Source organism: Sycon ciliatum, chromosome 4, assembly GCF_964019385.1.
Source record: "Sycon ciliatum chromosome 4, ocSycCili1.1, whole genome shotgun sequence".
NCBI lineage: Eukaryota > Metazoa > Porifera > Calcarea > Leucosolenida > Sycettidae > Sycon > Sycon ciliatum.
Genome location: NC_088646.1, coordinates 11,011,925 through 11,033,794, shown reverse-complemented (window position 1 = coordinate 11,033,794; position 21,870 = coordinate 11,011,925). Strand labels below are relative to the sequence as shown.

The following is a 21,870-nucleotide window of genomic DNA, read 5'->3' as shown; positions in this document are numbered from 1 at the left end:
AAATGTGTATGACAACTACGAATACGCCCGGTAGCTTGGCGTACGGGTGTTTACATGCACACGTGCATGGATCATGGAATCAAGGGAAAAATGTGTACCTGGCCAAGTAAATGTGTACCTGACGGATTCGGAGCGCGCCACGAATGAAGAGGCTTCCATTCGTGAAAACGAGCTCTCCGCATGGACTCTGACGAATCCTCGAAGCCAGGTGACGAATCAGCATTATAGTTTCGCATCCGTACGCATGGTGCGAAAGGTGCCTGGTCATGGTGACGCCACGCCAGGATGCTACTGTTAGTAGTGATGCTACAGTAGGAGTCACGGCAGCTTGTTTCCACACCCACATGCACACACACGCAACGTGACACACAGAGTCAGAGGCTACACTGGGAAATGGAGGACTACTTTTTCACTGTTCTACACAACTCCTTTATCGTTTGGAAATGACACCAGTTGTGTGCATACTACATGTGTGTACAAACAGTCTGCTGAGCAGGGGATGAGGCAACGCAAATCTAAGAAGCTGCTGCAGGGCCACAACCAGGGGCCACGGCATCACGGCATTCTTCACAAACAAAAAGACACATGGGGAAATGGCAAGAAAGATTACCACCACGAAGACAAATCCATTGTGCAATGCTGTCCAGCTAGCAAGTCCTACTTAAGCACAAGGCATGCGACAGGGTAGCCGGGTCAATACATCATCAACGTAAGAGCGGCGGTTGATTGCGTGCAGACATGTAAATAAGAGCGTGCCATGGGTTCATTTTAAGACTAAACCCCCCGTGGACAAAGTTCCAAACATCAGATAAAACGCTAAACGCAGCCACCTGCAAATTCCCTCAACCTAACTAGTTAGTGTGTGTGGTTAGTGATTACAAGCTAACTAGGCAGACCGAGCCTTGCGCAAGCGTTCCGAACGACACAGTATTTTCTGTGGCCAGTGAGTCATGCTGATGTGGTGATAGCACAGAGAAAATTGATGGGCAGCAGTTAAAAGTCATGCAGGCACGAGTTGAGCACACGGACATGCCGAGAACACATGAAAAAAGAGGAGTAAAACGGAATAGGGTACAGTACAAGTACACAACGGTGGTCCTGAAATCCGATAGCACATCGCAACACACAATACAACCAACCAGAGTGGAACAGGTGAAGATGAAGAACTCGACGACGATGACAACAATGATGATGATGATGATGATATGATGGGTGGCAAGCGGGTGGTCTCAAGGTTGCACAGGGCGAAAGCAGAGCGCGGCGCCAATGTGCTAGGACACATCTGAGAGCAAACACAGCACACGCACAACATGACAGATGTCAGATTTGCGCTGTACTGCGAACAGTAGCAAGAGTACATAGCAATCTCAAGCACACTGGGGAGGATACACCTGGCAGCAGGGATGCGCGTCTACCCGATTATTCCAATGTACAGTAAAAACACATTTCTAAATCCACTGCTCAAGGGAGCGGTAAAAAGAGGCCTCATTGGCCAGGCGGTCTCATGATCCAGGTGCAGTACGCTGTGTGACCTCACTCCTGGTATACATGTGATCAAGAGTACATAAACTGTTGATGTACTAATAACAAGAGTACATAACCAAGAGTGTGCAACTCCTATCTTGAGCTGCGATGGGTTCACCCATGGCGGAATTATTTTATTGCGACATTCTTTGGCAGAAGTATGATGAAATGGGTATGCTTTCCCGCGCTGGTTTTGTAGATACGGTGATAGTTGGTCAGGTTCAAGTCACATCGATCTATTGTCCGTTGTTCTGCTTCGACTACCGTAGCTGTAATGTACAAATTATTTGTACTTTGATCTCTGGCTACGCATGATGGCATCAGTGAGCCAAACCGCCGCCAAAGACTGATGTCATAAAAAAAATCCGCCGTTAGCTGGAGGATCGTCGAGTTGCACACTCTTGGTTATGTACTCTTGCTAGTAATAATAATAATAATATTCGCGGGATCCTCGTTGGCATCACTTAAATGTTCAGAAACACACAACTTATAGCCTTCGCTTCCGCAGGCCACCACTATGTCCTACAGTCCGTTTCAAAAAGATTTACAATCAGGTTTTGGTCTTAAAGTATGAAGATAAGGGAATTTGGACAACAAAGTACATAAAAGGGCTTGTTAGGGCACGGCAAATTGTTCTGTGAAGGTTTCGGAACAATTGGACCAGCGGTTAAGGAGTTAGAATTTCGGCCAGGTCTCGGGCCTTTTCCAATGGTTCACAATTTGCCCTGGAAGCCAGTATTGATTTTTTATCAATACCCACAATTTATCTTTTCCTTTTTGGCCTTGTGGTTATCAATGCTGTCTGCTGACCATGAAGTTGTGAGTTCAAATCCCAACAAATCTTAAAGTCAAACAATAGTTCATAACCCCCAAGAGTGTGCAACGGGCATAGGCCCAGCGCTCGGCGAAATTCCTATATTACGTCATGTGCAGCTCGTCATCCGAGGCAAATTTGGGTTCTTTGCGATTTATGGAAACTATACCCTGAACCGCTCCTAACTCAAGGCTGTGGCCTCGACTTTTTGAAGCTTTTTTTGAAGACATTTCGGACGTACAAGTCGTACTTTCTCAAAAACAAACTCTTTCTCCAAGAATCCATGGACATCGCGACAGGAAGAAGTGAGGACGCTGTTAAAAATATTGCATTGCCGTCGAGGACAATCATGCTGATAGCTGTGCAACTCAGCCGAAAAATGCTCCTTCGACGTATTCTCTCAAGTTCCTCAACCATTTGAAATCATCTTCGAGGAAAGCACCGGAAATATGCCGATGGCCTGGGGAAGAAATTGTTCTTGAAGAGACTGACTGCACTGGTGAAAGAAGAAGGCCATGAAGAGTCACCATTGCATCGAAAAAATAAATAGTTTTGTCTTTAGGATCGTGTGCTTTGTTTCACTTTTGCTTCTTGAGGCTCAGACTCAGACTAGAATCGCAGTTTAGGCAGTTTACCCTGGGGAAGCATCCAGGTTTTACTGTAAATTTTAGAAGAATTCATCGGCGTGACTCATCGCACTGCACCAAAAATGACGCAATGAAGGAATTCCGCCGAGCGGGCTTCCATACAGGGACTGATCAGGAGTTGCACACTCTTGGGGGTTATGAACTCTTGGTCATACTGATCAGTACCTCACACTGCATACACCCACATCATTTTAAAGTAGGGCTGAAACGATTATACCGAATAATCGAGTATTCGTTTGATAACTTAATGATCGAGCAATCGTTTAGATTAACGATTACGATTATTTTGCGTTTTTAAAGTTGTGTCCAGAAAGTACTGTAAACCCTCGTTTTGTGAAGTTTGAATCAGTTTCCGCTGGGAGTATGCAGTTGCCAGGGGTATGGTTCATGTTCTGAGGTTAAATTGACTTCAAAACTGCCATGTTTCGGAGCTACCCTTTCACTAATGCAGATTTGTTGGTATTATGAAGGCATAGTTTGTGGAAACAGAGTAATGTTTGCACAGAATTATGACTCTATTTGCTAATGATTATACCGTACTTCCCCAAATATAAGCGCATGCGCTTATAAGGCCACACTTAGTTTTTTCTATGTTTCTCGTCGCCGCGCGCGTAGGTTTTCACAATTTTTGGAAAAAAAATTTCGCACTCCTGCATGTGTACGGCATACATGTACAATGCAGCAACGCAAAGTGTCAAAAATCGCACTTTTTAGTACGCGGGTACGACGCGGTGTCTGCATGCAGCAGTGTGTTCACTGGCGTGTCACCCTAGGCCCTACTGCAGAGTGCAGGGCTGGCCGGTCCAAGTGCCGGCCTTGTCATGCTTTCTTCAATCGCTTCCGCGACACCTCAACTCGCTCATGCAAGGACTTTAGGTCCCATGTCGATTCACATGATTCACCAGGAAGGTATCACTATCAGAAAGGTGAGAATCCCAGTTTATAACTACAGTGAGTTGTGGCCAAAGAAACCCGGCCTACGACTCGCCGGAGTCAAAAGCAGCTCCGCGTTTCTCTTTCAACAACACCACGTACGGCCCAAGCACCCATCCGAGGGCCGCATTGGCCCACGCATGAGACTTGGCGCTGCTTTCAGCTCACGGATCGGATTTCTTTGGCAACAATACGACTTCGCCTTTGCATGAATCTCGTTTCGATCCCGTGAAGACAGCGAAGCTGGAGAGTGAAGTCGATATCTTCGTTTTGGACAGCGACAGGCTTTTATTTTCCGTCAGTCTGGCTACTGGTATTTTGAAGTTGAAGCACTGAGGTGTAGCGCTGGTGTTTAGTTTTCGTGCGTAGGCCGAATGGCCGAAATCATCAGCTTCTCCGTCATTGTTGACGGTCGCCGTTGCCTTGATTGGTATGGTGAGAGCGTCGACGATGACAAGTCCTTCCGAAGCGTACTCGAACAACTACTGGCCGACAAGGATGCACAGTTCAAGGAAGACGTCAGCGCAGTGATGGATGGAGATAGCAGCATTTCTGTGAAGGTACAGAAGGAACCATCCTTGCAGTCCGTGTGCATCACCGTGCAACCAGGCTTGGTTGCAGTGCCGACGTGTCGGCGGTTCGGGTTCTTCGTCACGTTCATTGTCACAACGAAGTCCGAATCACAACAGCAAAGAACTGCTCCCCGTACGAATGCGTTCTCTGCGATGATGGCGGCGGCAACGAAGCTTTCACTGCCTGAGCCTCGCGGGTCCCAGGAGTACCGTGAGTCGGAGAAGTGCCGTGGCGACTGGCGTCTGCGGAACGACGTCGTGGAGATCCTACGCGAGCAGAAACTCGGCTGGACACATGGCGAGGAAAAGACGAGTGGAAAAGCATTCGTTGATGCGATAGCTGATGTTCTCTTCGCCATCTCGCCATCAAAGCGCTTGGCGACTCTGAAGAGCAGAGGAATTGTCAGCCCCGCTGTGTTCGAGTGCATGGTCAGCAAAGGCAATGAGTACAACGACCCAGGCCAACACAAGCACAATGCTGTGAAGCAGTTCACTCAGGACGAGGTCTGTCACCTGGCAGACCAGCTGTATGGTGTTCTGTCCTACCCTTGGGTGAACACTGCTCGCTGGAAGTGCTTGACTGGCCACATTGCTGGCTTGGCTGCTGGACTCCGGAGCTATGGCAAGTACCTTGCAGAGTGCGCTATGCGTGTCCAAAGTCGTCATGAAGCTACAACAGCAGCACATCATCCTGGCGACGGGACATCAGCTAACATCACCATGAAAAAGGGTGTTGTGCGCACGGATGGCAAGGTGATACAGAGATACCAGCAGTTGGAGAAGGACCTAGAAATGAAACTGGAGTTTCAACCAGTTCACCTCAATCCACTCATGCCCATCAACCGTCATGACCGGTATATGTACCTGCAGGAGTTTGCGCTCCCCTTTGATATTGAGATGCTGAGTTACAGCCAGGGTGGTAACCTGACCACTTTGTGGTGGTGCTGGAAAGTTGAGGAAGCTGACACTGATCGCACAGCAAAGGTTGTTGATGGTCTGAAACAAGACATTAGTGTCTACCACACCCGGGCAATGAGACGAGCGTTTGTCAGTCGCTATGGCATGCTGTCATCCACAAGTCCCACTGTGTTGACGGAGATGTACAGAGAGCCAACTGGTGATCAGTCTGCATTGTCCTGCACTGTCACTACTGCTGTCCACCAACGGCTGAAAGCGGCACTAGATGCGCAAGATCCAGACATGGTGTTTGACCTCAGAGAATTGAATTCTGGGAGGCCAGAAAAGTACCAGCCATTCTGGGATGCAGCGAGGGCATTCTTAGAAGCTCATTCTCTCCAGGCCGTTGACAGCCGACGGCACGGCACTGTCACCCATCTTGCTGCAGCTGTCTCAACACGTGATTTTGTTGAGCAAGTTGCCAAGACTGTACCGGAAGGAACACCCATACCATCCGTTGAATGGGTTCAGTTCCAGTTCTGGCCGAGCAACCCGTTCACCCAGTCGGCACGCTGGTACACTGGCAAACTCAACATCCGCCATACCCTGCAATCTCGGCAACTCCATCACGACCATCCGGATGCGCACTATGCTGCGGCTCAGTTCCGCTACTTGCGAGAGTTCGCAGTGCAGTATCGTGACTCTGCTACACTGGTGTCTATGGACGACAAACATCTTGTTAAGGTCGGCGAGCCCGGCTTCCCAGTCGCTGCAGTCGACCGGGGGCGCTCTGTGGTTGTCGGAACCACGGAATCATTCCAGGTGGCTGATCATGACTTCACCAAGCTGAAGATCACTCCATCTGTTGCCCTCGTGTGTGAAACTCCGAACTCTATCGAGGAGTCGTTCTACCGAGGAAAGGTCTATGTCTCAGTGAAGCACACCGCACTCCAGCCGTCATCACCGCTGCGGCATGCAGCCGAGTTGAAGAAAGTTCTGCGAAGGGCTAGTGTGAACACCGTCAAAAAGCCGATTCTTCTGCTCTACACGGATGGAGGGCCTGATCACCGCGTGACCTATGTATCTGTCCAGGTGTCGCTCATGTGCTTGTTCAAGTCTCTCGGCCTGGACTACCTTGTCGCAATGAGAACAGCACCGATGCAGTCCTACCGCAACATTGTTGAGCGTGTCATGTCTATCCTGAACCTTGGCATGCAGGCAATTGGCATGATGCGATCCACCATGGCAGATGATATGGAGAAGCTGCTGAAGAATGTCAACTCTATGGCTGAGCTGAGAGCACAGGCAGAGCGCCATCCGGCCTTGAAGGATGCTGTGAGCAAAGCCATGGAAGCACCCATGGAGCTCATGAGCAGTACATTGTCGCGCCTTAAGCTGAAGGATGAGCCTGTGACTGTTCTGCCAGGAGCTGATGATGCCAGCATTGACGAGATGTGGGAGGAGATGAAGACCATTGATCCTGCCGTTAGCCGAGCTGACACCACACAACTCGCTATCAAGAGCAAACAGCAGCTCCAAGAGTTCTACAAGCACTGCTGCCATGTCCGCCATTATGCTTTCACGATCAAGAAGTGCGGCGAGGAGACCTGTGAGATCTGTGGTCCTCCAGTCCTTCCCAGCGACATTTTCAGCACTCTGGCCATGTTCCCAGACCCAGTGAAGAAGCCTGGCAGTGAAAGCTACCTACCATTCGCTGAGGTATGGGGCAAGGCCACAGATGACAGCCGGCCATCGGCACGATTAGCCAAGGGAGGGACAAAGCCGGATCAACAGCGTGAAGGTGATGTCCAGCTCAAGGCTGAAATTGCCAGGCTGACTGTCGTCTGCAGTGAGTGTGCCAAGCCAAGATGTGTATTCAGCTCGTCCCGCCTGAAGGACACACAACAAGTGGCCATCCGGCAGGCACTGGATGACACCGACTATGTCTGTGGAGCCGCGCTTCTGGCGCCTGACCACGAGCTCCATCGCCTGGTCGTTGTCTGAACAAGCCTCGACTGCTCTTCTGACGTGGAACGAATGTATTTTGCGTCGAAGAAGAGTTTTCCAGCCGTCTGCTTTTCCTGTGGTGCCAGCGACCCTCCCGCCCCAACACCAGAGCAGCGGGAGAGGTACCAGAGTATCCACATGCCATGCCAGTCGTGCGGCAGCAGAGGTACAAAGCCCCGCACCCGTGGTGAGCAGAAAGTGGGAAACGCATCGTCCCGGAAGCGCAAACATGCTGAGACAGAGAACTAGTCACGTTAGCCAGTCACGATTCTGTTAGGCAACATGGACTCAGTGTTCGCGATATACCTCGCATGTACATTCATTCCACACGTCTGATTCAACATGCGTGTCACATGTATTTTTGTGTTGTATTTGGAATATATCAAGTGATGTGGCAGCCGATCATCCCCGTTTAGTTTATCTGTCGTACTATTGGCTGCTTTGTATGTACATGTATGAGCACATTGTTGCTCTTTGCTTGCTATGTGTGGGCTGATAATCCACCATAGATATCATGTGAATAGCACTTTTTATTAGTGATGCCATGACGTATTGATCACACATGTACAATGTATACAGTTTTCAGTGGAAATTGTTCTTGTTTTTTTCTTGACTTTTGTTTTTTTTCCGCCCGCCCGCGTACCTTTTGTTGAAATTCACCGACGAGAAACATAGAAAAACTAAGTGTGGCCTAAGCGAAAATTTGCTGCAAAAAATCATGGCTGTGTAAACATGTAATCGATTACTCGATCGTTAAGCTAAAGAGTAATCGATACGTGAAAATCCACGATCGCTTCAGCCCTATTTTAAAGTGTGTAGGTGGCATAGGCGCGGGTCCCTGCATGAATGACAACAGTGATGGTCCAGCAAGATTGCATTTCACGAGTGCGGTCGCACGGCCCTCAGCCGTGTTGAGCGAGCGGTCACCTTATCCGAGCTGTTTTGACTGGAAACGCAGCCGCGACAAAAAAAAAACGGGCATCTTGTGTTGCAAAAGAAGGATCCACGATCTAGTGGTCGCCTTGAAGGTTAAAAAATACATAAATAAAACAATACCACAAAGCTGGGGGGGGGGGGGGGTACATGATGGGATTTACACAGGTCAAACAACAGAGCCTTAGAGCTGCTGATGACCGTCCCAACTCAGCGGCGGCAGTGTCTTGGAAACAATGGACGAGAGTTATGGCAACTTGATTCTACATGTAATACTATCGGTATCTTCCTTGTTTACTAAAGGGACCCGACAGACCGATGGTTTTCTTATCAGGCATAGGCGTCTACATGTGTAGAACTGCGTATCAGTACAATAAGTGTATGTTAAGTTGCTTCCAAATTCGGGCCAGTGCAGTCTCAGAGCTGCCTGCAAAACTGACAGCCCTAACTCTGGTAAACGTATCTTATCTACGGGATATCAGCGAGACGCTGGCCCTGGCCCAACGACTCGCTTCGAGTGAAAAGCGAAGCTAGATTCACGTCCTCTCCAAACTACCTCACCATGCCTCAGAAAGGCACAGCGACTCGATCGCACATTCTCTTTCGGCATATTGCTCCAGTTCAGCCGATTTTCACAATTCAAACTGCGTTACAAAGCGGAGATCCACATGCTTCCTCGTGCGTCCATCAAGCATTTGCAGTGCCAACGGGAAATCCCCTCGCAAGCACCAAAAATCTGCGAAGGCATGAACAACAAATTCATGGACACTCAAGACTGTGATTTCCGTGTTCACGCCCGTCTCATATAGAAGCCTGCAAAATTTCCCCCGAAAAGTCATAAGCACGACTTTTAATACGGTTTGATGGAGATACAAAAGTGTGTACACTGGTCTATGCCCTGCGCAAATCTCATGACGCACATAGACGTCACTTGTCGTTTGATGACAGGCATATGCGTCATTGGCACGGAAAGGGATAGAGGAGGCATAACTGCACAGGCAAACACAAACCATGCACCATCAAAACTCACATGAACACTCTTTGTCAGCAAAGTGCTGCCGTAAATTGTCCTGGGTGAATCGCACGAAACTGTCATATTGATCTGCACACAAAAAAGCAGATGCCAAACAATACTGTAAATCATATTATTTTAACGACCCGCAAAGTTAACGATTTTCTGATTTTCGAAGGTTAACCTTTTGTGTACGGACTGTACAACTTTCGATCCCCTGGGATCGAAACTTTTCAAATTTTCAATCGATCGTAACTCAGTCATTTCTGGGTATTTCCAAAACCTAAATTATGTAGGTCGAAGAGAAAACTCCCAGCTGTCCACTGAAACAATCGCAGAAACACTCTGATGTGCGGCTCCAGAGTTACGAAGCTCGAAAGTCAAATCGCGGCAATTGTCGCTCAATAGCCGCGTGCGCAGATTTGAATTAGGGATTTTCCCATCTTTCTGGGCATCCAGTGACGTAGAAACATATTCAAAATGGCAAACGGACTCGTGGCAGATTGTGAAAAATTTTGGAAGTAAAAATTAGTTGTTACAAGCAAGGAGAGCGAAATGGCTGATACAAGACGACTTCTGTCGGAATATTGGCGTTGCAACTAAGACGCTGGGCTGTAGCGCTGGAGTTTTGACCTTCGTGGTGGCAAGTGTGGGCTCAATGTGTTCCTCTTGCGACGAGCTTTCCAGGAAGCTCAAGATTGAAAAAATCGTCAAAAGGAGACCAAAGTTATGACCCGGAGAATTATGGAATTTCAGGCGAGTCGAGATCAAATTCAGTCTGTGTACATTTTTTCAGTACATAAAGGGTTAACGGTTTGAAAAGTTAACGATTTTCTCAGACAGATGCAATGATACTAGGAAATCCGAATGCTCGTCAAGGACATTCATTGTTGTCCATCACAGTATACCTCGATGTCAGGAGAATAAAGAAAATGAAATTTATCCAGCGTAAGAGCGTAAAAAATTCAAATTTGTCGATCTCCTGCCGCTTCGTCAAAATTCATCTGAGAGACTTCGGAGTTGTTCGAGCCGACTGCTGAGCGCCTCTGCTATCATCTAGATCTTTCGATTGTTGAATTCCGTTGAGAATTGACCGAGTTACGATCCGTTGAACACGCGCTGCATGCCATAATGTGAAATGATCGATTTCAATCGTGCGAGGCCCAAATCATACGACTTTTGCTAACGAATTTTAAAATAACGACAAATCTTTGCTCGTTAACTCGTTAGATTTACTTGTTCGTTACATATTCATGATTTACAGTAATATGAGCTGTGCTGTCATTAACACACACACACACACACACACACACACACACACACACACACACACACACACACACACACACACACACACACACACACACACACACACACACACACACACACACAACTCCAACAAGCTTGATAAGTTTTACTGAAAAACTAAAAACACATATCCTTCACAACTACTACACAGACCAATCAATTGAAACAGTAACCAGTAACACCAAGGAACGTAGTACAGTCAGACCTCGCTTATCCGGTCCTCGTTTATCCGGATCCCTCGCCATCCGGAAGAAATAGTTGGTTACAAATGTACAGCATATGCCATGCTTACATACAGTATGTGTGTTCGATTATCCGGTTCCCTCGCCTATCCGGATATTTTTGTGGAAAACGGATGTGTGCGGTTATGCGAGGTCTGACTGTATAGAGCTTTTTCAAGGTTGTACCAACGGTCACTTTTTGGGGTCACGTGTGAGAAATTTATGAATCGCTGGTGAACAGGCGAAGCCCAGTTCACGTTCACTTTGTATGGGAATGGATGCGTGGAGATGAAAGAAGCAGTAGAGTGGCACTCCACTTGATGTCCGACACTCGTGTTGAGTCAGAGCAGTTGCCAGGAAGCCCTTGGCGAAAAAGAACAAGCTCCAGAATCGCTCCAAGCGCTGGTGGAGACGAACCTGTCACATTTCGTATACTTTTCAATGCATTTTGACATGTGACCTGTCCCTGGGTGATTGCCGGGGCGGTGGCGGGAAAGGTGTCCTTGAAAAAGATCTATTGCCAGCGCTGGTTCGAAATTGTGTCCGGTTTACCCATGCTCACGTTACAAAGGCCAGGAATCTGAAATGTTATGCCGCACAGTAAAGTCCGTCATCCACAGAACATAATTGAGCCGCACCATGAAAAAAGGGTGCTTATAGCAAAAATTTCACAAATTGAGTTATGGATACAGCGCAATGGCTGAATTCTCACTGCTTCTGTTGCAAAAAACCGCATTCAAAAAGCTTGATAAATCGCAACGAAAACTAATCGAATTCAAAAACAAAATGTGCACTCTCAATATTGCATACTTAGCTTTCAAACGAGTTTTTCTCAGTTGGATGTCGCATGCCATAAGCACCCTTTTTCGTGTCGCGGCTCATATATTGCTGGTAAGGTTTGTCCTGTGCTCACCACAATACGTGTGTTCATGGTGCTCAAAGATGCTCTACCAACCCTTCAACTAACTTAGCCGCTTGGTCTACAATTTCAAATATCGGCAGTGTGTAGGCACCGGCGGATTATGCTGGCAGAAAAATTGGCAGAATTCGGTACTTTTTCTGGTAAGTTTCATGCATGTTTGGTATGTGGATAAAGAAATGGAGCAGAATTCAAGGAATTGCCCGCCATAAGGTTTGTATGGTTCTGCCAATTTCACTGCTTTTCGAGCAGAATCCGCCGGTGCCTAGCAGTATGACAGTCAATGTGTTGGTACAACTGTTCAGCATCTGAGCGCACATATCAAACAGTATGTTCTTCTCTCGTTCGCAGCCCTTGACAACCAGCTGTTTGCTGTGCAATCCATTTTTTCACACGCTAAACAAGCAATGTGCGGCGCAGTTCTCGAGTGAGTGGTTGGTGCAACCGGCCAGCACTGCAGCGGTACCGGGTATTGTGCGCCCTGCTATCTCTCTCTCTCCCCCTCCCTCCCCCCCCCCCCCCTCCGTATTGTGCTCCCTCTCTCTCTGTAGATTCTCCCTTATAAACAGAGCTTATTGTGTAACGGAGAGTCAGAACTTTCAGAACTCCGACACAAGAGACAATCTGTGTCTTTCTCTCGTTCAGTGCAGCAACGTCTCATGAAAGCGGAATCCTCCACTTTGGCACAGTAAGTATAGAACGACTGAACAGTCTATCAAGAGAACATTAACTAGAGTGTGCATGCTTGGTTTGGTCCACAACAAAATGTTCTGTTGGCGTCAACTTTGTGGAGACCATGAGTCGTACCATACCAAGCTTGCACTAGAGTCAGTGGCTGTGAGAACTGGGCCGGGCTTCATGTCTGCAGAACTTGCTTTGTGATAACAAAAAACAGCGGGAGAAAGGGTCGCGATGAAGGTCAGCACCCAGCGCATGATTTGTACGGCGTGTGTCGTGCTTTCCGAAAAAGCCGACATCTACAAAAAAAACTCCGCCATGGACCAGACCAATTGTGGAGTTTCACACTCTGGCGTATGCACTGTTGATTGGATACATACCAAGTACGGCACCCCCTCCAACACACAGCGCCAAGAGTACATAACCCCCCAGAGTGTGCAACTCCCACATACCCTGCTGTCCCGACAGAATTTCAAGTTGACGTCATTATTTATGACGCAATGCTCCTTGCACCAGTGATTTACAACATGTGTACGGGTGTCAACGCATCACACGTTTTTCTTTGCAATAATTATTTGTACACGATCGATCGGCTTCGGTCAACCACAGGTTCCGGATTCGTCTGATAATCCGTGTACAGTGCGCATTGCATCATCAAAATGACGTCAACTTGAAATTCTGTCGGGACAGCACCTATAGTGGAGTTGCACACTCTGGGGGGTTATGTACTCTTGACAGCGCACATGCACCCTTCCACAAACACACCTAGCATGCCTGTACAAATACATGGGTAAAGGTGCAGTTTAGGGTGCCAAATTATTTCGCACTTTCTCAGCGTTCTGCGTACTGTCACGCGTGCCCTCTGTGTACTTTCCAGCGTGCTTGAGTGTGTTTCGCAGTTTTGGGTCCTTAGCGTTGATTCCTTTGACTTTGTGGTAATGGCTAGGCGTCCCGGTGCGGCGATACGGATTGTCCCGCAGGGACACATACTAAACAGCTACTGTGTTTTTGATCTTGGTTTGCAAGGTTTCTGGGGTCCATGTACACAGAAAGCACACGTGACAGTACGCAGAACACTGAGAAAGTGCGAAATAATGTGGCACCCTAAACTGCACCTTTACCAACACATGTCCCCTTGTATGTACCCCTACCATAACCTACATTGTGCACATAACGTACTAGTAGGGAGACTGAACAGAAATGGCAAGAGAACGTAAATGGGGACACAATTACATACCTGTAAGTCGAGCAGTCAAAATTTCATCGAAAAGAACTTTGAGCTCTTCTTCTCGTTCTTTCAGCTTCCTTTGACAAAAGTCTGCCACTTGTTTAGCGGTGAATACGGGCTTTTCGGGCTTAGCAGCAACAGCGTCGACTTGTTTCGTTGATTGCATATCCTCAGGTGATTTCTCACTTTGTTCTTGCCTTCTATCCTTTCGGCTCGTGGGACTTGCCAACGCAGCCTGTTCGGACATACCAGCAAAATGGCGTCGCCTCCGCCGAATCATTCTAATTTCTCCATTTACGTCCTCCAAGATGCGTGCTATGGTGAGACAGAAAACAACGTTTACCAAACACAAACAACAAATCCATGAGGTCATGTACTTATGCACGACACAACACTCACAGTAACAATGTCATGATAACACTGGTTGAGGCAAAGCTTGCATTTTCCAATACTATCACACACCTATGCACTATACCACCACAGAGGAAAGGGTGAACAACGACAAGCACAAGAGAGCGCAAGTCGTTGACAACAGCTCAGAACACTGGTAACAACTGACCAATGACATTTCAACAAGCCATCGAAAAAGCAGCATGAAACAACACCAAAAGCAACTCACTTCTAGACACTGGAGTTTTCTGGAATATCGGGGAACAGCTTGCGACACTATACGGCAGAATGGGAGAAGAAGACTGGCATGATGACATTGCAGCGAACGAACACCTTCTCTTTGTCGAAGGCTCCCCACACCCATCTTGTGTTGGGGTGTTCTGCAAATCAAAGTGTGACCGTTTGAGAGCAACGCAAGCCATAGCTACAAAGCCAGGCCGAAGACTGGTAAGGAGAGGGTCTGGAGCCAAAGCTGACGGCCACTGACTGCCGAGCTAACTGATGAGCTTTGATACCAAGAGCGTCTAGTAAACGTAAAACTGCGGAGTGTGAGAAGAGGGACTCAGCAGTCTGTAGCTCGAAACAGCAAACTGCTTTTTTGCTGCCCTTCTATCTTTTACACAAGGCCAAGCAAGAGGCGCTACAAGTACAGTAGAGGCATGCATACAATCACTGCAGAGTTCGAGTGCAAGTCAGTGCACTGAACATGCATGACCAGTGCCGTACCGGTATCCAGTATCACTGCCACTGGCTGCGTAGAACTACAAAATGACTGCGGCCCACTGCGGGGCATGGCATCATGGCATGTGCAGATCTGAGCCTGAGGATCAAGGACGCCGGAGGACTGCACGTCACTGTGACGTCAGACGTGCTGCATGGCAGCATTCATGCATAATATGCATGTGCAGTCGATCGAGTCCTTTAGATCCTACACGTATACACCAGGGAGTCGTAAAATACGACTCCCTGGTCTACACGGTAACTGTCATGTCAGTGCATTTCAAAACTATAGACGCGTAGGGTTTTTGAAATATTAAAATTAATTTGAAATTTTCAAATTTGGCTGGAACTTTTTGAGAATAGTTTTCGGAATATTGCTCAGGATCGCTCCACAATTATAGTTTCTAAAGGATTGGATAACAGACGCCCAATTTGGAAAAATGTATGCACAAAGTCACAGGATCACAGATTTTATGTGGTATAGATGCTGGCATAACGGTTTTCGCCTAGGTACGCGTCTAGACTATAGTTTTGAAATGGACTGTAGTGTATGTAATCAAGCACGCTCAGAAGGTCATGATGGCTGAATCTTGCCCGAGCCTGCAGCCCAAGGGCCGGCGTAGGCCCGAGGGCTGCAGGCAAGGGCAAGATTCAGGCACCATGCACCGTGACACAAAACTACACGCGGAACGTCCTGAGTTTTTTTAAGTTTTTTTTTTAAATTTTTGAAAGGGCTCCCTAGGTTACCGAGCTCGGCATGACTACATACATGCACAGAGCCTCAGAGCTCGTTACCGTAGCTCTGGACCAGGCCTACAATTGTAGCAGCTAGCGCAGGGAGCACAGACCAACACCACTCCCGATCCCTGCTCTGGACCAGGGAGTAGTACAATAGTCAATACGGTATTGTACTACTCCCTGCTCTGGACTGTAGCTCTTCCCAAGAGTATGAAAGGTTTCATTAATTTTGTACTCTGGCTCTTACCAAGAGTACATAAAATTTATCTACTCTTGCTCTTACCTATCAAAACTTCAGCCAAAACAAAAGAGAAACTCTCGATTGCAAGCATGCTAGTATCAGGGAGTTCGAGTAGCCACCCCCTGATTACAAGATAGAGTACGTACATAACCCCCAAGACTGTGCTACTGCAACTCCGCCAAGGGCTATGGTGTTGTCATGGCTGTTCCTCCAGTAGTAAAGAAGCTCCTGGAGCTTGTGTGCTCTTGACAATATCAGACGTATCCTGGACCTGCAGCGGACAAAAACCCCATTTGCTCCTGTACAAAGTAGCTCAAGGAAACACGCGTGATCATGCACATCCGGAAAAAGGGAGTCGTAGCATCTGCGGCACGAGATCATAATGGTATTACAGTACAATGGCGTGCCCGAAAAGATGTGCGCTTCGATCTTGACTTTGGAAGCTCTATGTGGTCCATGGTCTACCGGTATGGAACCAGAGATCGTGCGACATGCTGACCCCAAATGCTGCCAAGCTCAGAAATGCCACAAGAGGGCTAATGATAATTATTACGCAAGCAATAATGCATACATAAATCGGCACTGCCTAAAAAAGTGACTGACACAGGTGCGCCCTAGAGCGAACCCACAGTGCTTAGCATTACAGTTGCCCGTATCATATTCCTGTACGTTACGGCTCACTCATCTGAACAATGTGCAGAGGGTCTACAAACGGTCTCCATTCAAGCTGGTACATTACGTCACCAGATGACACACTTCTTATGAAGTTGTGTCGGGCAGACATCAGAAAACGTACGGATGGAGTTACTGTAAAGTCTGTATTTCACATGATCCTAAAGCTCACTCTGCTCTTCACATTCGTGTTCGTTCAGCTGATGAAATCGGCAACAGAAACCAAGTCAGAAAATGATCTCTATGCTGCCGCCTCCTTGAGATGATCTTTCTTGAGCAGGCCCATGAATGCACGCTTCTCAGCAGCCACTTGGAAGCGGCCATGGCCAAACTTGGAGGATGTATCTATGAATTTGAGGTTGATCTTCTCGCGTGACACCCGGCTGGTCTGAGCAAGGAGTGTCTTGCGGAGGGTTACAACACGCTTCTTTGGACCCATAATGCAGCCTTTGAGCATGATGAAGTCTTGTTTCACCTCTCCATAGTGAGGGAATCCACCCTACACACACATGAAGAACAATTCAAAAACTAGTCAGGCGTATGCAATAGCCAGAGCATGTGCTGTTCAGTGCACATCTACGTACTGATATGCGTGCTTCATCGAACAATACATGAACGCATTCTGGAGAAGATGAGTCGGTGAAATAATATAGTGACCACGAGTCAAGCAAATTGCAGAACACAGCAACAAATACAGGTGCCGTCCACCAGTTTACACCCTCCTTCTTTTTGGCGACAACTGTAGGTGAAAGTCGATACAAGACGAATTGACAGATATTATTTTAGAACAAGGGGATACTCACCATTGGTGTGATGCTCTTGTCTGTTAAATCAAAAGTTGTAGCAGCATTGTTCTTGATAATCTTGTTGCCATCTTGGTGATAACCCTGGCCAACACGATAGACCTGAGAAGCACACAGCCACATACAAGAAAAGAAGATATTCCTCAATGCCATATTCATGGTACATGTATATAGCAGTACTCTTAGGGCAGGGTCAGTATCAATTTTCGTCTGATGATCGATTCAGTTCGTGAAACTCAGAGTTACGAAACCGCAACTGCCCGTTCTTCTGTCTGTGTATTCCTCAATACAAAAAGGTAAAAGCAGCAAACACACGGGCGGAGCATACAACTTTCACAACAGTCATCCTCATGGAAGACTAATCAGGTACTGGAATTGTACAATTTCGACAGGGGATTTTGGCTGTTTGCCACAGGCACTATTAAATAGCTCACATTTATAATATATGTGCCAACAACTCAAACTACAGGCAAACGATCAAAACTTGATCACTAATTAAACAGTGTAAAAAGAATGTGTGCGTTCACAGTGGTACACTGGACTCAAGAAAGCAGAGATGAATGCTAACCTTCTTGTTGACTTCTGTGCGGTGATGGTATCCCTTTTGACCTGCTCTAGCCACGGAGAACTGCACTCGGCTAGGATGCCATGCACCAATACAGGCAACTTTGCGCAGACCCTTGTGCGTCTTGCGAGGAAGCTTCTTGCAGTGCCAACGTGAAGTGACACCTGACGAGAAGAAGTGAAAAAAAAGGAGACACAGGAATTGTGTTTGTGCCGAGCTAGGCTACGAGACCCAGGTAACGCAGGGTCAAGATGTGTACCACACTTGAGAATAGCACATGCGATGCTCCCAAAAACCATCAAAGAAAGAGGAGTAATACACAAGGCAAGATTGCATGCAACTTACCCTTGAATCCTTTACCACGGGTGACTCCTATCACATCAACCATCTCATCTTGGCCAAACACCTTGTTTACCGGCAGTTGTTTCTCAAGCCTCTCTCGGGCAAAGTCAACCTGACACGGGGAAAGAGCACAACATGAGAATAATAATTACCGTATGTCCGCACCTCTAAAGCCATGGAGGTATATTTGATTATAAAGCCAGTCTCAGTTATAAGGCCATGGGCTTCATAAATGAAATGACATTTGAAGTATGCTTTGTAAAAATGAAGGAATAAGTACTATAATAACAAACTTCCAGCCCAGCAGGAAGTGTGAACAACAGTGGATTTAGATTGAAATTTCTGTGTGAACTTTTGACTTTTATGGCATGGCGCAGTGGGCGAGTCATATTGCATCTAAATTAACTAGGAAAGCAGCGGTGTTTCAAATATAAGGCCATGGCTTTAAAGGCGCTGCCATACGGTATATAAAAAGGAAATGGTGGGTCATGAAAACTTGCAGTGGGGTGAATTTCACAATGTATCATGGCGCGACATAAATCAGAACAGAAACGTACTCCAGGCCAACAAGCGTACCTTGTCTGCAATGGAGCCACCATTGATTTGGATTTCCATCAAGTGTGCCTTCTTCTGGGAGATCGGAACAAGTTTGATCTAACAGGGCAAGAAACAGAGCACATCACATAGAACAGGCACACTATTTCAATATCCAGTTCACTTTTCACAAGAGAGCACTTGTAGTACTGACACAACAGATACATTCGTTCAATATCAATTGGAGAAACTGATGCGGAGCAACATGTACCATAATGTTGCGTATTAAAGCCAGGCTTCTTCCAGTAGAAGCCGATGTCAGGGCTAGGCTTCAATTCACATCTGGCTTATATTCAAACCTGGCATTTCTATGCGTGTCAGCACTAAACAAGGCTTATGTGCCGACAGTGTATCTTGAAAATCAGGCTTGTATTGAAAACAGGCTTCTATATGAGACGGGCTTTAACACAAGACACTACGGTATGTGCAAAACCAACCAAGTACTTCTTGTGGTATGATGTATCGTCGGGCCAGGGCAAGTACGGACGACTTCAAACAGCTCACAAGAAAATCAAACACTTTTTCGCCACACATGCAGAACAGATACATTGCTGCCAAGTATTCTGATTCATCACCCAGTCCGAAAAGTTCTGAAAAGTTAACCAGACATGAAAAAGAATTTCTTCGATTTCAACAACAAACCGCAGGTTAATATTGAATGTACGCGTAGTCCGGTAGGGTTGAATGAAACTGTACTACACGAGGAAGACTGTCTATATTTATCAGGCATCTGGAGGGGTCGGATTTTGGGCAGAAACCTATTGGCAGCACTACAGGATTAGTCCTGGTACTTCATTTACCTGTGTGTGAGCAATAAGACGAATAACTTTGCAGTATTTCTTCATCTTGTTGAAGTCTTGCTCAATACTGGCCTTTCCTTCGTCGGATGTCCAGCGCTGGCTTGCTTTACAGAAGGCCTTTTGTTTGGACTTACACCTTTACGATGGCAACGGGACAAGTTGTGTGCATGCGCCAGAGGACAGCCACAAGACGCGGACAAAACACAGATGAAGTGCCAATCTCATCACACATGCAGCATACGCTAGCACGGTGAGCGGAGATGGACAGCTTCTGACAGTGTGTTCCAAACTCATCAACTGCACTGTGACCAACGAGTTGAGAGGAGTTGGGTAACTAATCATACCACACCAGAACAGCCAAAACAGGTCAGGCGATTGAAATCCAAAATTCACACAAACACCAAATTCCATTGAAAAAAGCAAGCAAACAGGGAACATTTCAATGCCCACAAGGAGATAAGAGTGAGACGGCCCACCGAAAGAATAGCATACCAGTTTTTGTAGAAGCGACGGCGGCATTCTTCGCTCAGGTGCTCTGCCCACACAGTCTTGAATGTCCGCAAGCCGCGTGGCGTCTCAATGTACCCAACACATCCGACAGCAACCATAGGTGGGGCTTCAATGATGGTGACTGCCTCTACAACTTCCTTCTTGTGATTCCCTAATACAAGAAAAGATGAAGCAACAAGAAGAGTGACAAGATAATCATTGGTTAGGGATGCTGACCCCTTCAAAGCTACAGTCCATTCAGAAAAAGATGGACTTCTAGCTTTTGGCCATAAACGGGTCAAACTTTGAGTTTTTTTAGAATTTTTTTCTGCCATCCCCTAGGGAATCCTCTTCCAATTATGTTTCTGAAGTTTTTTTGTCCAAAAAGTAAGCCATAGCAAGAATAGGATTTCGGCAAAGTTCGCAGCACTGCACTGTGTACGATGAAATCACGGAAAATCGCCAAATACGGGAGCTCGCCAAAGCCAGGGCCCACCTTTTTATGAATGGACTGTAGTTTTGACCCTCATTTAAGTAATACAAAATCCATGATATTACATAGGTTTGCTGTTCGCTGTTGGATGCTCCACTATTTAGCAAGGGTATTTTACTATTTTCGGGCTTGTATACTCTTGGCAGAATACAGCAAAACAGCACTGATGATTCGGAAAAAAGAGAGAAAGAAAAACTGGGGTGATACACAGTACATGTATACCAAGGTTATGCGAATCATATCGGCCAAGTTTTGTGTTGAGTAACAAACCTATGCTTGGGATGCAACTCAACACAAAACAGCTGTATATGAAGACACTTGTATTGCCTCCATAGCAAACAATGGCAAGGATACCAGCTGCAATAGTAGCATTGATATCCATCCATAATTTTATCTACAGTGCTACAGTGACACATTATCATGAAAACAACTGGCTGACCCAAAATAATTAATCACAAGCATGCAACTGTTCATTTCAAATGCATAGCATGCAGCGCAGGGGAACACGTGGGTTTACGCATGCATGCACGCACACAAAATACTCAACTCACTGGAACCAGGCTTCTCCACCTCCCGAACGATGTGAGTCATGCCAGCCTTGTAACCAGCGAAAGCTGTAAGATGGCAAGGTTGAGCGGCATCATCACGAGGAAAGCTCTTAACTTTTCCACGATGGCGGCTCGCTCGCTTGCGTGGCAAGAAGCCCAGTGAGCCATGGCGGGGAGCCTCAAATTTTCTATGCGACTGATGAACGAAGAGAGACATGGAAAAGCGCAATTGTAACTACGATCCAAACAAAAGACCATTTTCCATGCCCTCTCACTTACCATTGTGTAAAGATAACTGTACGGCGACAAGAACGATGAGCAACGAGAGAAAAGGTACAGAAACTTCAAAGTAGCCCTGAAAATGCGAAACAAAGCACACTGCGTGCACCAGATCAGCAGACACCGCGGCACAAAAAAATCGGCGAAGACACCCGAACCCGGCCATGGCCCGGACAGATCCTGCCGGCTTTCGGCAAAATATCGAAGAATTATTTAAAAAGCGGAAATTGCCGGCAAAATCGGAGCAAAATATCGAGATTTTGGGTAAAATCGATGCCTGATGTACCGGTACTTGGATTTCCTTGTTTCTTACCTGTTCAGCATGATACCAAGAGTAGATAAACAGCTTCTGACAGTGTTATGTGTTCCAAACTCATCAACTGCACTGTGACCAGCGAGTTGAGAGGAGTTGGGTGACTAATCATACCACACCGGAACAGCCAAAACAGGTCAGGCGATTGAAATCCAAAAATTAATTGTTTATCTACTCTTGATGACACACT

At 46.8% G+C, this 21,870-nt stretch overlaps 2 protein-coding genes across 2 annotated transcripts; both read right to left on the bottom strand.

Moving 5' to 3' along the window:
• Positions 1-382: 382 nt before the first annotated feature.
• On the bottom strand, positions 383-14,699 carry LOC135814450 (akirin-2-like). Its single transcript, XM_065327571.1, has 4 exons — positions 14,313-14,699; positions 13,703-14,008; positions 9,358-9,429; positions 383-1,282 (listed from the first exon to the last, which is right to left on the bottom strand). The coding sequence occupies exons 1-4, from the start codon at positions 14,503-14,505 to the stop codon at positions 1,272-1,274; spliced, it is 582 nt and encodes a 193-aa protein (XP_065183643.1). The 5' UTR covers positions 14,506-14,699; the 3' UTR covers positions 383-1,271.
• Positions 14,700-16,298: 1,599 nt separating this feature from the next.
• On the bottom strand, positions 16,299-21,499 carry LOC135814448 (large ribosomal subunit protein uL3-like). Its single transcript, XM_065327570.1, has 9 exons — positions 21,368-21,499; positions 21,092-21,284; positions 20,051-20,219; positions 19,559-19,694; positions 18,741-18,818; positions 18,168-18,276; positions 17,826-17,986; positions 17,258-17,359; positions 16,299-16,953 (listed from the first exon to the last, which is right to left on the bottom strand). The coding sequence occupies exons 1-9, from the start codon at positions 21,368-21,370 to the stop codon at positions 16,696-16,698; spliced, it is 1,209 nt and encodes a 402-aa protein (XP_065183642.1). The 5' UTR covers positions 21,371-21,499; the 3' UTR covers positions 16,299-16,695.
• Between the last annotated feature and the right edge of the window lie 371 nt (positions 21,500-21,870).

What these genes read in the sequence shown, in the direction of transcription:
- LOC135814450 (XM_065327571.1), bottom strand. Translation starts at nt 14,505, where the DNA reads ATGGCTTGCGTTGCTCTCAAACGGTCACACTTTGATTTGCAGAACACC. An exon ending in GAAAACTCCAGTGTCTAGAA is followed by an intron (nt 14,009 to 14,312) that starts GTGAGTTGCTTT and finishes GTCTCACCATAG; the next exon opens with CACGCATCTTGGAGGACGTA. An exon ending in TTTGACTGCTCGACTTACAG is followed by an intron (nt 9,430 to 13,702) that starts GTATGTAATTGT and finishes TTTTGTGTGCAG; the next exon opens with ATCAATATGACAGTTTCGTG.
- LOC135814448 (XM_065327570.1), bottom strand. An exon ending in GGTGGAGAAGCCTGGTTCCA is followed by an intron (nt 20,220 to 21,091) that starts GTGAGTTGAGTA and finishes TTCTTGTATTAG; the next exon opens with GGAATCACAAGAAGGAAGTT. An exon ending in ACAAGAGCATCACACCAATG is followed by an intron (nt 16,954 to 17,257) that starts GTGAGTATCCCC and finishes ATGTGTGTGTAG; the next exon opens with GGTGGATTCCCTCACTATGG.